We start from the raw sequence: 13091 nt of genomic DNA, 5'->3' as shown, positions 1-13091 counted from the left end.
ACTATATTTTAATGTTGCCTACCATCTGTTAGATTTTTCTGCCCAGAACTTTTCTCCTGTTCACTATTCCTTCCAGTGCATCCTTCAATACGCATGTTGTTGACCCGATCACTCATCCAAGTCGTTTCTCCGCACCCGGTATGTCTACTAGTATTAATGTAAGATATACCGGGAGAAATCATTTCCTTACATGAGAAGGAAAATGAAATAAATGTTCGTTGAGAGATAAGGTAAGGTTGCGTATATCGCACTACTTTAGCATTTATAATTTTTATTGAACAATACAATTTTTATTTTCTGCATTCCTTTACAGAAATACATTCCCAGAACATTTACCTTTCATGTAAAAAAGAATCCTTGAATTTGATTTAATATTTGTTAATTAAAATGACATTCTCGAAACACTTGTCAGTGGTGCCATTTAGGCAACTAGTTTCCTACATAGCATCTGCGGTTTCTTAAATCGCACCTCTTTATCTGCAGGGAACAGGATGAAAGAAAGCTTTTAATATTGAACATATTGAACAGTATTTAATATTAATAATGTAATAAATGCAAATTACAAGTTTATTGAAATTAATGAAAGAGAGTAACGCATCTTCAAATGAAATTGAAAAAATAGAGCATAAATTACCTAACATTTAAACTTCCTGAATGCGTTTTTTATTGTCGCACATTTGCCATGTGCTTCACCAGGCAGTTCAAACTGTAAACTGCGTCACCTTTTCACCACGATTATCTCGAAGCCACCTAAGGACTGCTTCATGATATAACTGTCTGAAATTATTTGAAGATAGAAACATCTAAAGGCAGGGCCTCTGAGTATTATGACGAAGAAGCTGAAATAGGAGCACATCATTTTCCCGAGATAATCTAGCTTCAAAATTTTTGGAATGGTTCGTTTAGGTGGACATACAGAAGCAGCACTTTTTTCTATGGCAGGTTTGAGCGCCAAATAAAATGTTTGAGCTACTCGACAAATAGTTCACTATTGATGTAACCTGAATCAGAGCAAACAAATAACGATCTGGAAGAACACCAGCTAATAATGTAGGATGCACTGTTTGACGTTTAAGAATTTTCATAGGTGGCACATAATATCTGGTGCGCTTGTACAACACACACTTGTTGTATTAACGCCCTTTTCACCACTTGATATTGCACCCACCTGAGCATTCCTCGTTCAGTTAAAATTTTTGGGCCTTCTTTTGTACGGCTAGAATTGCTACAGTTGCTCATATCGCGCCGGTGCGAATTAGGCACTTACAAAGAGGTGCAAATTAAGAAACTACGTCATAAGTTATTATTTCCTTCATTCGAGCCTATAATCACCACATGTTCGAAAATCGTACTAAGTTAAATGTTCTTTAATATTTCTTTTAACTAATAACATCTTAAGATTATGGATTCCTTTGCATACAAATCCGTTATTTAGTTACAAAATGTTAGCTAAATTTACATCCAACTGAGCGATTATATTAAATACTCTATCACCACGTTGCTAGCACAAAGAAGTGGCAGAAATCAAGTGACATGGTGGAAGTTCATACGGCAGATTGTAACAATACCACTAGATGCCACACTACTACAGTAACTTGTTTTAAACTAGCAGTGGTGCGATTTAGGAAGCGGTGCGATTTATGCTACTCTACCCTATGTACCGATAAGCACAATAATTATTTGCAAGTATATTTCAACCCCCAAGCATTATAATAAACTCTTACAAATGTGTTACGTATATTTTTCTCGTATTTGTTCAATTTTAACGAGAAAGACAGGCTACGGAGCGACGTCACATTCTTAGTCATAACATGGCCAACATTGAACAAGTTTATAATATAAATGCACGTTTAACATGAGTTTAATATAGCAAATCCTTTGTTTTTTTAGAACTTTGAACATGTATTTATATTAGCCGATTGTCAAGATGGCCATGACCAGACCATGACAATCACGTGACTCCGATTCGTGCCGAATCCTGTCTTTCTCGTTAGCCACGGTTTATCTGATATGACGTAAGCATTTCCATGGCAACGGAACTCGGATTTCCGTTTCATAAAATCCTTTCATTTTTCCTATTAGCATAGGTTGAATGTAAATCTTGTACGTAAGAAACAACTATTTTTCTTGCAGTCTTATGTCTTCTACATGGATATGAAAATGAAAATGGCTCAATTCTAGAAATTATTGGCTTCAAGAGCCACGTTGCTGCAATTGGACTTCTATAATTTATTGTTGTTTTCTGTTCATATTCTCTCTCTTATCATATCGTTAAGTGTACGATTCTTAGTACTCGAATTAGATATATAAAGCGTGCGGTTTTGTCCTGTCCCGTTCACAAGGAACAGTCCTTGGACCGATTTTATTTTTAATATATATTAATGACCTTTTAATGATAGACTTTAGAGAATATGAAGGTGATTTACATGCGTATGCTGATGATACTGTTTTACTTTTTAGAGGAAAAACTTGGACTGATGCTTATTATAATGCAAATTGCGGCTTAAAATTAATATAAAAAAGTTCGATTTAAATTCACTTGTAATTAATAAAGATAATACAATAGCTATCCCATTTTATTTAAATAATGAAGGTAATAAACCAATTTCATCTATACTACAAATTAAAATGCATAATTCTGATTGTTCCGATATAAACTGCAATTGTTCAGTTATTAATGAAGTTAATGAGGTTAAATACTTAGGTATAATTATTGATAATCATTTAAAATGGAATAATCATATCCATTATGTTTGTAATAAGTTACGTAAAACATTATGTTACTTTGTTATTCTAAGAAATATTTTGTCACTTAAGTGTTTACGTGTAATTCATTTAGCATTATTTCAATCTATATTTATGTATGGTGTTATGGGTTGGGGGTGGAACTTATAAATCCAACCTTTATCCGTTAATTTTACTACAGAAAAAAGTATTAACAATTTGTTTAAAAAAGCAGAAAGATTACCCAACTGAACTGTTGTTTAAACATTTCAAAGTTTTCAACATTAAACAAATGTATTATTTTATTTTATTAAAATATTTTCATAGAAATTTTAATAACTTTGAAAGGTATATACATAAATATAGAACTAAATATGAATTCTCTGAGTTTGTCTGAACCAAAATGTAAAACCAATGCAGCTTTTTATCATAGCATGAGTCAAGGTCCCAGATTATTAAACAAATTTTATTCAAATAATATTTCAACCACGAATCCTCTCCAAATTAATAAAAAAATATTTAAAAATTGTATTGGATTTATAGTTTGGGTTTAAACATATTAAACACTATTTAACTTGTATTCACTCTCAATTTTAATTTTATTTTTGTCTGTATTGGAATCCCCTCCTGAGCACGAGTCTTACTCATTCAGGAGTGGGCTAGTTTATCTTTCATTGTATTTATTAATTTGTATTCATTTCAAACTTACTAGCAATAAAAATAAAGAAATAAATAAATTTACAAAAATAAAAAAATTACAATTTCAAGGAGTGACTGTGTTGTTAAAGTAAACATGCTCTTTACCGTGAACCGCCGGCACCACACGGAGAGCCATCGTATGTCTCGGATTCGCTTTCCCATTGGCAGGCGCAAGATGACGTCTGTGTAGTTGAACGCTTTCAACACTGGTGGATCTCTGAAAAAAATGAAGACCGTGAAAATTTTACACCTGAAATGAATTTCTAATAAAGTAAGAAACTGGAATTAGTGGGGGTGAAGTCGGTTACATAAAAGCATACAAAGTTTAAGTACGGTATCCTATAGTCCCGTCGCTCTAATTTCCGGCAGCCAATCGCGTTGCAGGTCGGCTACATTTAAACGTGTGCGTCTTGTGATTCATTTCTTAAGGCTCGATAAATACTTAATATAATCGCCCGCCATTTTGGCTCTTTCGTTGGCGTTCGCAGAAAGCACACGAAGACGTTATTTGCCGCTCAATTATTTGCTGAATTACAGTGTGTTTGATTTATTATTATAGGAGCTACGACATGATAATGTTTAACGGTGTGGCAAATAGATTCCTCGTATGATAGCTCGGCAACGAAAGAACAAAAATGGCGAACGATACTACATACCTAGACTTTATAGAGCCTTCACTTCCTAAAACGTAAGCAAAGAGGAGGAGTCACGCCGGGAATAACAGCGTCGCGACTATAGTTAGTGCGCACTTTACTTTCTATGAAAAATTTAACTGACAATCCAATTTTATAAATCTCCATAGAGAAACGTGTCATTATTGGATACTTCACGTGTTTTATGTGTAATGTATTCAAGACCATACATGTGCAATTTTTAAGTTTGTGGAAACCAAACACTACTGACTGAAATGTGAATTGTGACAGATTATCAATTAAATTATTGCGATATTTGTCAAAACAACTTTTCTATGGGTAGAACATAAAAATTCAAACACTAGGGGAATACAAAAAATGCATGTATTATATAGTCATATTAATTTTTGCTGTTAGAAACATCGTATTTGTGTTTGATTGGCTACTGAAAAATGAAGTATTTTTTTTCCCTGCAAATCCAATCTCTCTAGCTTTCAATCTCTGGATTATACAGGGTGATTCACAACAATTTACCGTCTCTTGCGGAGCTCATTTTCGAAGACATTCTGAACAAAAAATGTCATATAAACAATTGTCCTAATCTCAATATTTTCAGAATTACACTAATTTGAAGTTCGATTTCGCGAACGAGTAGCCTGATAAGCCATGGGAACCGGAGCCCCAAGCCCTTATTATATCAGCATCAAAAACCCAAACTACCCCCAAGACCACCACAGCCTATTTTTACTAATGCATGTGATAGATGGAATGAGGGGGTGGAGAGTGTTGGTGTAATGATAGAGGGAAACGGGATGGAAGATCAACCCAGTAACACTTGAGTCACAGACAAGTTATACTCAATTTTAAAAGGGAATATACCTTTTTAAGCTCTAAAAGTTTTTTTTTATAAATAATTTGCGTGTTGGAGCTATAATCCTACAGACGGTAATCAATTCCTTTCATACTGCAGAACATTTTCATTAACAAACGGTTTATATCACTTCGTTTGACATTTTATCTTATGTATGAGAAAGAGGAAAATTGCTAGAACCCCTTTTTACTAACAGCCATTTTGTTGGTGTTTCAAGTAATGGCTCATTAACTTTTCACTACTAATCTGCATTCCTCCAGGTGACTTCCAATGTTAGAAGGAATTTCCTATTGGCCGTAGAATGGTAAATCTCTTATGAAGCAGAAAACTTAAGTTAATTAATTTCCATTCCAGAAGCTTATATTTCCTAGTAGTCATAAAGATTGACTTTATGTATCTAATTAAACTTTATGTATCTAATTAACTGTAAAACGATTCATAAAGCGTTAAATGATGCCGAGAAGGAATATGAATAAAATAATACAGAATGGGGACCGCTGGGATCGACTGCAGTCCTGGTGGCGATAAGACCATAACAAGGAGTTGTGTTGATCCAAATTCTGAGGATAAATGCGCAATCGGTTTTAGTTTGACCTTCTTCCCACCTTTCGGTGCGAGCATCGGGCCAGCCAAGAGACAGGACGCCAAAGGATATACCTTTTTTTTTTTACATGTAAATTATTCAAAACAAATAGTGATCAAATTTCACAACTTTCATTCCCATCTGAATTAATCATAAATGTGGAATATAAATAAATCTAGCAAGCAGTCGAGGAGAAATTATTGCACACAGAGATTGTAGCAAAAAAAAAAACACTTATCCAGTATATCAAGAATGATTAAAAAACTGTTTTCGTCGAAATATCAAGTTTTCGTTTTAATATTCTATAATACCAAAAACTTCCTTATAGATTATCATAGAACAGAGTAAAAATTTATAGATAACATGTAGAGAGAGAATAATAAATATGCTACACCATGGCTACGGCAAGCCTATCTCACAATGAGTGCAAGACGTGTTTCGCCTACATTATGTACAATAGTGGCAAAAAACCGGACCGACACTTGTAGCTGATTTTAGAGCCTTGTTCACTCCAGAGCACGATAGACTGGTAACTAAGACTTTCGTGGTTCGAATTCTGCCTGGGAAGGAAACTTCTTTTTGTTCCTTATTCAAATTTATTCCCAATTCTTTTCGATTGCAGCGATATTAACTTATTATTCCCAGAACATGAATTTTACCAGCAATCGAAAAGTATTGGGAATAAATTTGAATTAGGAACAGAAAAAAGTTTCCTTCCCAGGCAGGATTCGAACCACGAAAGTCTTAATTAACAGTCTATCGTGCTCTGGAGTGAACAAGGCTCTGAAATCAGCTACAAGGGTCGGTCCAGTTTTTTTTGCCACTATTGTACACTAACGGTCAAAGGTATCTGACCTACGGTTTTATGATCGTTTAAACGAACTTTCTAACCACGGGATAAGTCAGAACCAAAGATACAAAAAATTGACAAATTTTGAAATAGTTCCGCTAGTTTTCAATAGGTGACACCACTATTAGTGAGATTTAAAAACGTGTCGGGGAAAATGATGTTGTAGCGGTTTCCAGTTAAACACAGTGTTGATTTACAATCAGTAGAGTGGTATGAAACATTGAATTCTATAATGCTGGTATATTTATGTACGTTTGACGACACTGACTATTATCTACGCCACCTATTCATAGAAGTATTAACTAAAGAAGCCACATTTACACCAACAAATTATCGTCCACTATCGATTAGTCGATTCAAATATCTTTGAACGTCAGTTTACATAAATACTACATTTAATTTTCTGTTTACAATAAATGAAATGCAGCTTACACTTTGCACGCCACTGATCGATTCTTATATCCATGATGAAAATAATTGCGGGAATAGAAGGAGAACGCTGTCTGAAGATCTCTCAAGCTAACTCAGGCCTATGCTACAATATCAAGAATAGGCGAAAGAGACTGTAATGGCTAGAGTCCGGATTTTTAAGTAATAGCGATCATAAAATATGTAGCTACATAAATATGCAAGTAAAAACCTCAAAATATGTACTAAGTATGTAATATCAACTTGCACAGGGAGTTAACAATTTTTATTTATTTCAAGAAATAGTTACATTTTAAATATAGATAAATTAGAGGTTTAATTTCATACAAGTAGCTTTGGTGATATTCTAACATTAATCAAAATATGAATCACAATGTGATACAAGGTATCTCTTCATATTTTCAGTTCAATTCTGTCGGCAATCGGACAGTATAGGCCTAATCTTATACAACGAAAATGATCGCCTGACTTTAAACAATGTTTCTAGTTAAACAAATGGATGTGGCTGACAGCAATGTCTTCTGGAAGGTTCCATGTTTCTCCACTGACAGTAAAAAACAAGCTTAACCCCCCCACCCCGATTTCATTAAAGAATTGCTTCGAATTGTTTCACTACTTTCTTATCTGTAGTTCCGTGAACAGCACTAAATATATTTTCTGCGTCACAGATAGTGTCCATCGATTCCATTAATTGAAGTCCGATAGTTTCCAACTTTTCGATGCTTTCGAAAATGCAGCTGAAGTTACAATCGATATATGCCACTTGATACGCAATTTTGAAATTCTGTAAGACACGTTTCGAAGCAGTCAAATGAATACGGTAATGAAATAAAAGGTAAAGCCACTGTTCAGTATAACAAAACTTTGAGTTTAGAATACATATAATTTTCATAATTTCATTTTCGTTTATGCTGAAATATTGTTCATTTTCCTTACAAGGCGTTTAATTAAACGATATTTGGCATATAAAAATATGTAGTGTTGTGCGAAATATGTAAAAATACGTAGTATAAAAATTAAATACAGTCTGATCCGTCTGGGTATGGATAATATTAATTTTTCATTATAAAGCTATTACGATAGTAGGAAAAATTTCTTGCTGGTTATATTATGATTAAAAGATAGAAGTTTCCATATATGACAATCAACAATGCATAAACTGAAAGGACAAACGAAAATCGTAAATGATTAAAATGCCTACTACAAATCAACAGCGGGCACAATGTGTTCTTCGATATTATGCTAAATTTTAGAGTGTTAAAAAGAGTTCAAAGATAATTTCGAATTGGGTATGGTGTGCGTAACGTACCTAAATACGATTCCATAATGTTGTGGTATCGAACATTTCTAGAAACAGGTTCTGTGTTTAAAAAAACATGCAGGAGGTCGCAGGCGAAACCCAGTACGAGAAGCAGCTATCTCTTGGCTTGGCCCCCAAACTCTCCAGATCTAACCCCTCCTGACTTCTTCGTGTGGGGTTTTGTTAAAGACGTTGTCTATTGACAGAAACTCAGAAATATTGATGATCTGAGAGTAAAAATTACTCAAGCTTTTCAACAAATCACCCCTCTTATGTTACAACGGACATGGGCTGAATTGCATCACCGTTATGAGTTGTGCAGGGTGCGCAATGGGGATTATGTTGATCTCTGAGGAATCTCCCTTCTTTCAGTGTTGTATGCACAAAGTTTCAACAAATAAAGTTCAGTAGTAAGTGTTTTACGGTGTTTTTATTTTATCCATACGCAAACGGATCACCCGTATAATGGTCTTTGTAACCTAATGCGCCAACATTTTGAGTTTTCAGACAGATACATAATAAGGAAAAAATATCTAGGCCTAATAACAAAAAATCCGAATTCTAGTGATGACCGCGTGTAAGAAGGTATAGATTTTGAAGTCATGTCAAACAATACATTTCTACTCTGATGGACAGAAGATGAAAAAAATAGAAGTAAATTTGAGTATCGCTACGAGTTGGTTTTAGTGCATTTTTGCAAGTATCACTTGCACAATTGTGTAACTCATCTGTGACAGTTCTTGTTAAGCGTCTATTACTCGAACAGCTGATACAATTTGCCTAAAACAATGATCACAAAACAAAAGTCAAATAATGATTGCGTTACATGTTATACGTACACTAAACTATTTGTAAATTCAGAGGCCAATATGCTCTGTACCTATCGGAAAACCATTAATGCCTATGAACTCGGTATGGACGGAGAATATGAAGTGGAAAAAAATAATACCCATACAATTCAGTTTATCACAATTTCACTTTTTTCTGTTGGAAATAAAAACCAGTCCAGTTCTGCTATCTTGTATATTGAGATGATGCATCTTGCTCAGACTGTACAGTGTTCGCAAACATCCATCGTTATCGGATTTGTAGGTTGCTGCTGCTAGAGAACACAGAAAATAATCCTCTTTACATAGAGCGGTAGGCAGCGCCATAGAATCACAACAGGGGTTGCAATCTTAACTGACCAACGCTTCATGAACGGTCCACAGAGTTGGCTATGAAAGTCTGATTCATTCGTAAACTTGGAATTTTGTATGAGCATAGACTGATGTTAAAGATAGATCTAGCAGTCGTTCTTTACGCACAAAGATATGTATTCATTACTTATTTCAGAATCAAAGTCGTCTGCAAGATGTGATAGAACAGATATGCCTGTGCACAACCGGTCCTTTGTGCAGTACAAAGGGTTCAGTTACGAGGGAAATCTTCTTTCCTAGCATCGACACCCACTTAAATAGCAACCAAATTATACCAGATTTTAGTTAGTTAGTGGGGTTTAAAAAGGGCGCGTCAGCTACAATGGCTATTTGCGCCCTTATCTAAAATCATTCACTAAACACGAACACAATACAATAACCAGAATGCTTAAAAGAACTAAAAAGCGTTGTCACGGTTAAAACAAGGCAAACAAATACAGTTTCAACAAGGTGATGCATAAAAAACATAAAAGTGAGAAGTTCTCAGACCCTAAGTAGTATTTAAAAAGAAACAATAAAACAAATGCCACCAGAAATCAATTGTCTGGAGCATTTTAGGAGGTGAAACCATTCCGGAAGTTAACAAATGTAAATACCTCGGAATAACATTTAGCAGCGATCTCGGCTGGGGGGAACACGTTACGGACACAGCGGGAAAAGCATGGAGAGCGTTACACTTTGTGATGAGGGTACTAAGAAAAGGCTCTGATAAATCCAAAGAGATTGCATATAAATCACTAGTACGTCCAGTAATGGAATATGGTGCGAAATATATATTATTTTAATGTACCGGAGTACATATGATATTTCCATGCAGATATTCTGCATCGTATGGTGCTGCATGTTGGGATCCTTACAGATTAGAACATATTAAGACACTGGAAAAGATTCAAAAACGGGCTCTCAAGTGTTGTCGAAAAAATTCACTATTAAAATGGGACACACTCAAGGACAGGAGAACGCGAATTCGATTATGCGCAATGTTCAAAACATACAGAGGTGAGCCTGCCTGGAGAGAAATAAAAAATAGGTTGCAACTGCCAAATTACTCTTCAAGGAACGACCACTCATATAAATTGAGGGAAAGAAGACAGAGGACGGACACTGGAAAGTTTTCTTTTCTCAATCGTACTATCAGGGACTGGAATGCTTTACCTGCAGACTTACTAAAGGCTTTACCAACAACCAAAAACGTATTTAAAAATAGGCTTAAGGACTTTACTAATAGACGATAATTATACACAGTATGTAAAGGATGTAAATGATATTTTGTTATTGAAGTGTTGTATCAGTGAAGAATTATGTTGTGTCAGTGAAGTGTGTTGTGTCAGTGAAACGTGTTCCTGTCAGGGAAGCTTTATAGTTTGTAGTGGCAGTGCAAAGTATTTGAACAGTGAAATGTTTTTGAAGTGTTAGTGAAATCAGGATAGAATCAGTGAAATGTGTCGTAGTTCCAGTGCATTGAGTGAATGAGTTGACAGCGAAATGAGTGTAATGTGGAAAGGTACTTGTGCAGAATGAACATATCATACTCGTGGGTTTTAGTTCGAACTTAGATTTAAAATACAAATTAGATTTATTTTAAATGTTATTTTAAGTAATCGTGCTCATTTAATTTAGGATATTCCCTATTATTATTATTATTATTATTATTATTATTATTATTATTATTATTATTATTATTGTTAGTATTAATTATTTGTATTAATTATTGGTATTATTATTATTAAGTGTATTTTTAATTAATAAGTTTATTATTGTCATTATTGAGTGTAATTATTTACCACTGCCACCGGGTATATACCCATTGCAGTGTGAATAAATACATACATACATACATACATACACACATACATACATACATACATACATACATACATACATACATACATACATACATACATACAGTTATAAAATGCACGGATGTAAAAGGTCCGAATGTCAAATTTGTTAAAATCATATATTAAAAAATGTAACCTCCGGATGTAAAGGGTCCGGAGGATAAGTAAAACGGGTCATTAAAAAACTACATCACCTTGTCAAGTCCTGTATTCGATAAAAATCTCAGAACTGCACTTGTACAATTAAAATCATTTCCAAGAGCGTCACGTAGAGTCGGCCGAATACCATACTGCCGACGGATACGATCGTATTTTCTACACTGTAATAAAAAATGTTCCACGGTCAGTGGAACATGGCATAGATCACACTCCGGCTGAGGTTCGCCACGTAGCAGATGGCCATGCGTCAGATGACAGTGGCCAATCCTCAACCGGGTGAGTAAAACTTCTTCGTGTCGTGACGCTCTTGTGGACGAATCCCAAACGCGAACACTATTCTTTATTCTTCGTAATTTATTTCCCTCTTGTGCAGACCATTCGCCTTCCCATTGCCACCATATCAGATTTTATACTAACACAATTTTTATCGGGTCATGGGAAATTTGGGTCTTATCTAGAATGATTTAAATTACATAAGGACAATGGCTATTTATGTATGTGTGAGGAACAGCAAACTGTGGACCACCTTTTCTTTCATTGTCCAGTGTTCGAAAACAAAAGATTTATTTTGGTCGGACATTTACATTTTTGTAATGCAATATATGACAAACCACTATTGAATGTGTTCACAAAAACGTGCTCTTATAAAGACTTTTGTAATTTTATATGTAATATATTTAAGAACTTGTAAATAATTGAAATTAATGTAGTAGATATAATGTTAATTTTAAGTAGCAACACTGGGTTACCCACGTCAATGTAGTTTTATATATAATATATTTAAGAACTTGTAAATAATTGAAATTAATGTAGTAGATATAAGTGGTCATTTTAAGTAACAAGACTGGGTTACCCACGTCAATGTAATTTTATATGTAATATATTCAAGAACGTGTAAATAATTCAAATTATTGTAGTAGATATAAGTGTTAATTTTAAGCAGCAAGGCTGGGTTACCCACGTCATTGTAATTTTATATGTAATATATTCAAGAACGGGTAAATAATTCAAATTATTGTAGTAGATAGAAGTGTTAATTTTAAGTAGCAAGACTGGGTTACCCACGTCAATGTAATTTTATATGTAATATATTCAAGAACGTGTAAATAATTCAAATTATTGTAGTAGATATAAGTGTTAATTTTAAGTATGAAGACTGGGTTACCCACGTCAATGTAGTTTTATATGTAATATATTTAAGAACTTGTAAATAATTCAAATTAATGTAGTAGATATAAGTGTTAATTTTAAGTATCAAGACTGAGTTACCCACGTCAATGTAGTTTTATATGTAATATATTTAAGAACTTGTAAATAATTCAAATTAATGTAGTAAATATAAGTGTTAATTTTAAGTAGCAATACTGGGTTACCCACGTCAATGTAATTTTATACGTAATATATTCAAGAACGTGTAAATAATTCAAATTATTGTAGTAGATATAAGTGTTAATTTTAAGTAGCAAGACTGGGTTACCCAAGTCAAGTGAATTTTCATCATAATAATATAAACTCAGGGTATAACTATAACCCTAAAGTACTTTCGGGTAAAATAGGGCTCAAGAAATTGTATATTCAAATAAATAAATAAATAAATAAACCGGTCCTTTGAGTTTCCTCTTAAGAGGAATACGGGAAGCACCTCATATATCTTGTTCCTATTATACTAAGGGCACTCAACAAATAATTGCAACGTAGTTACTGTTTTACACTAAATTTATTTAGGTTACTTTTGGCAGTTCATACTTCAAATATAGTCAACAATATGTTTTCAAATCTTGCAACACGGAGCACTCCATCTGCA

The 13091-nt window shown here is 34.0% G+C and overlaps 1 protein-coding gene across 1 annotated transcript in view; it reads right to left on the bottom strand.

The window, feature by feature from the left end:
• The window catches only part of LOC138706586 (protein Skeletor, isoforms B/C), a 450266-nt gene that overhangs the window by 126969 nt on the left and 310206 nt on the right, over positions 1-13091 (bottom strand). The window contains exon 4 of the mRNA XM_069836080.1: positions 3529-3640. Within this exon, the coding sequence (XP_069692181.1) occupies positions 3529-3640 (112 nt within the window). The remainder of the gene's footprint in view (positions 1-3528; positions 3641-13091) is intronic.

This window comes from Periplaneta americana, chromosome 1, assembly GCF_040183065.1.
Source record: "Periplaneta americana isolate PAMFEO1 chromosome 1, P.americana_PAMFEO1_priV1, whole genome shotgun sequence".
Lineage (NCBI taxonomy): Eukaryota > Metazoa > Arthropoda > Insecta > Blattodea > Blattidae > Periplaneta > Periplaneta americana.
This window is presented reverse-complemented; position numbering and strand designations above follow the sequence as displayed.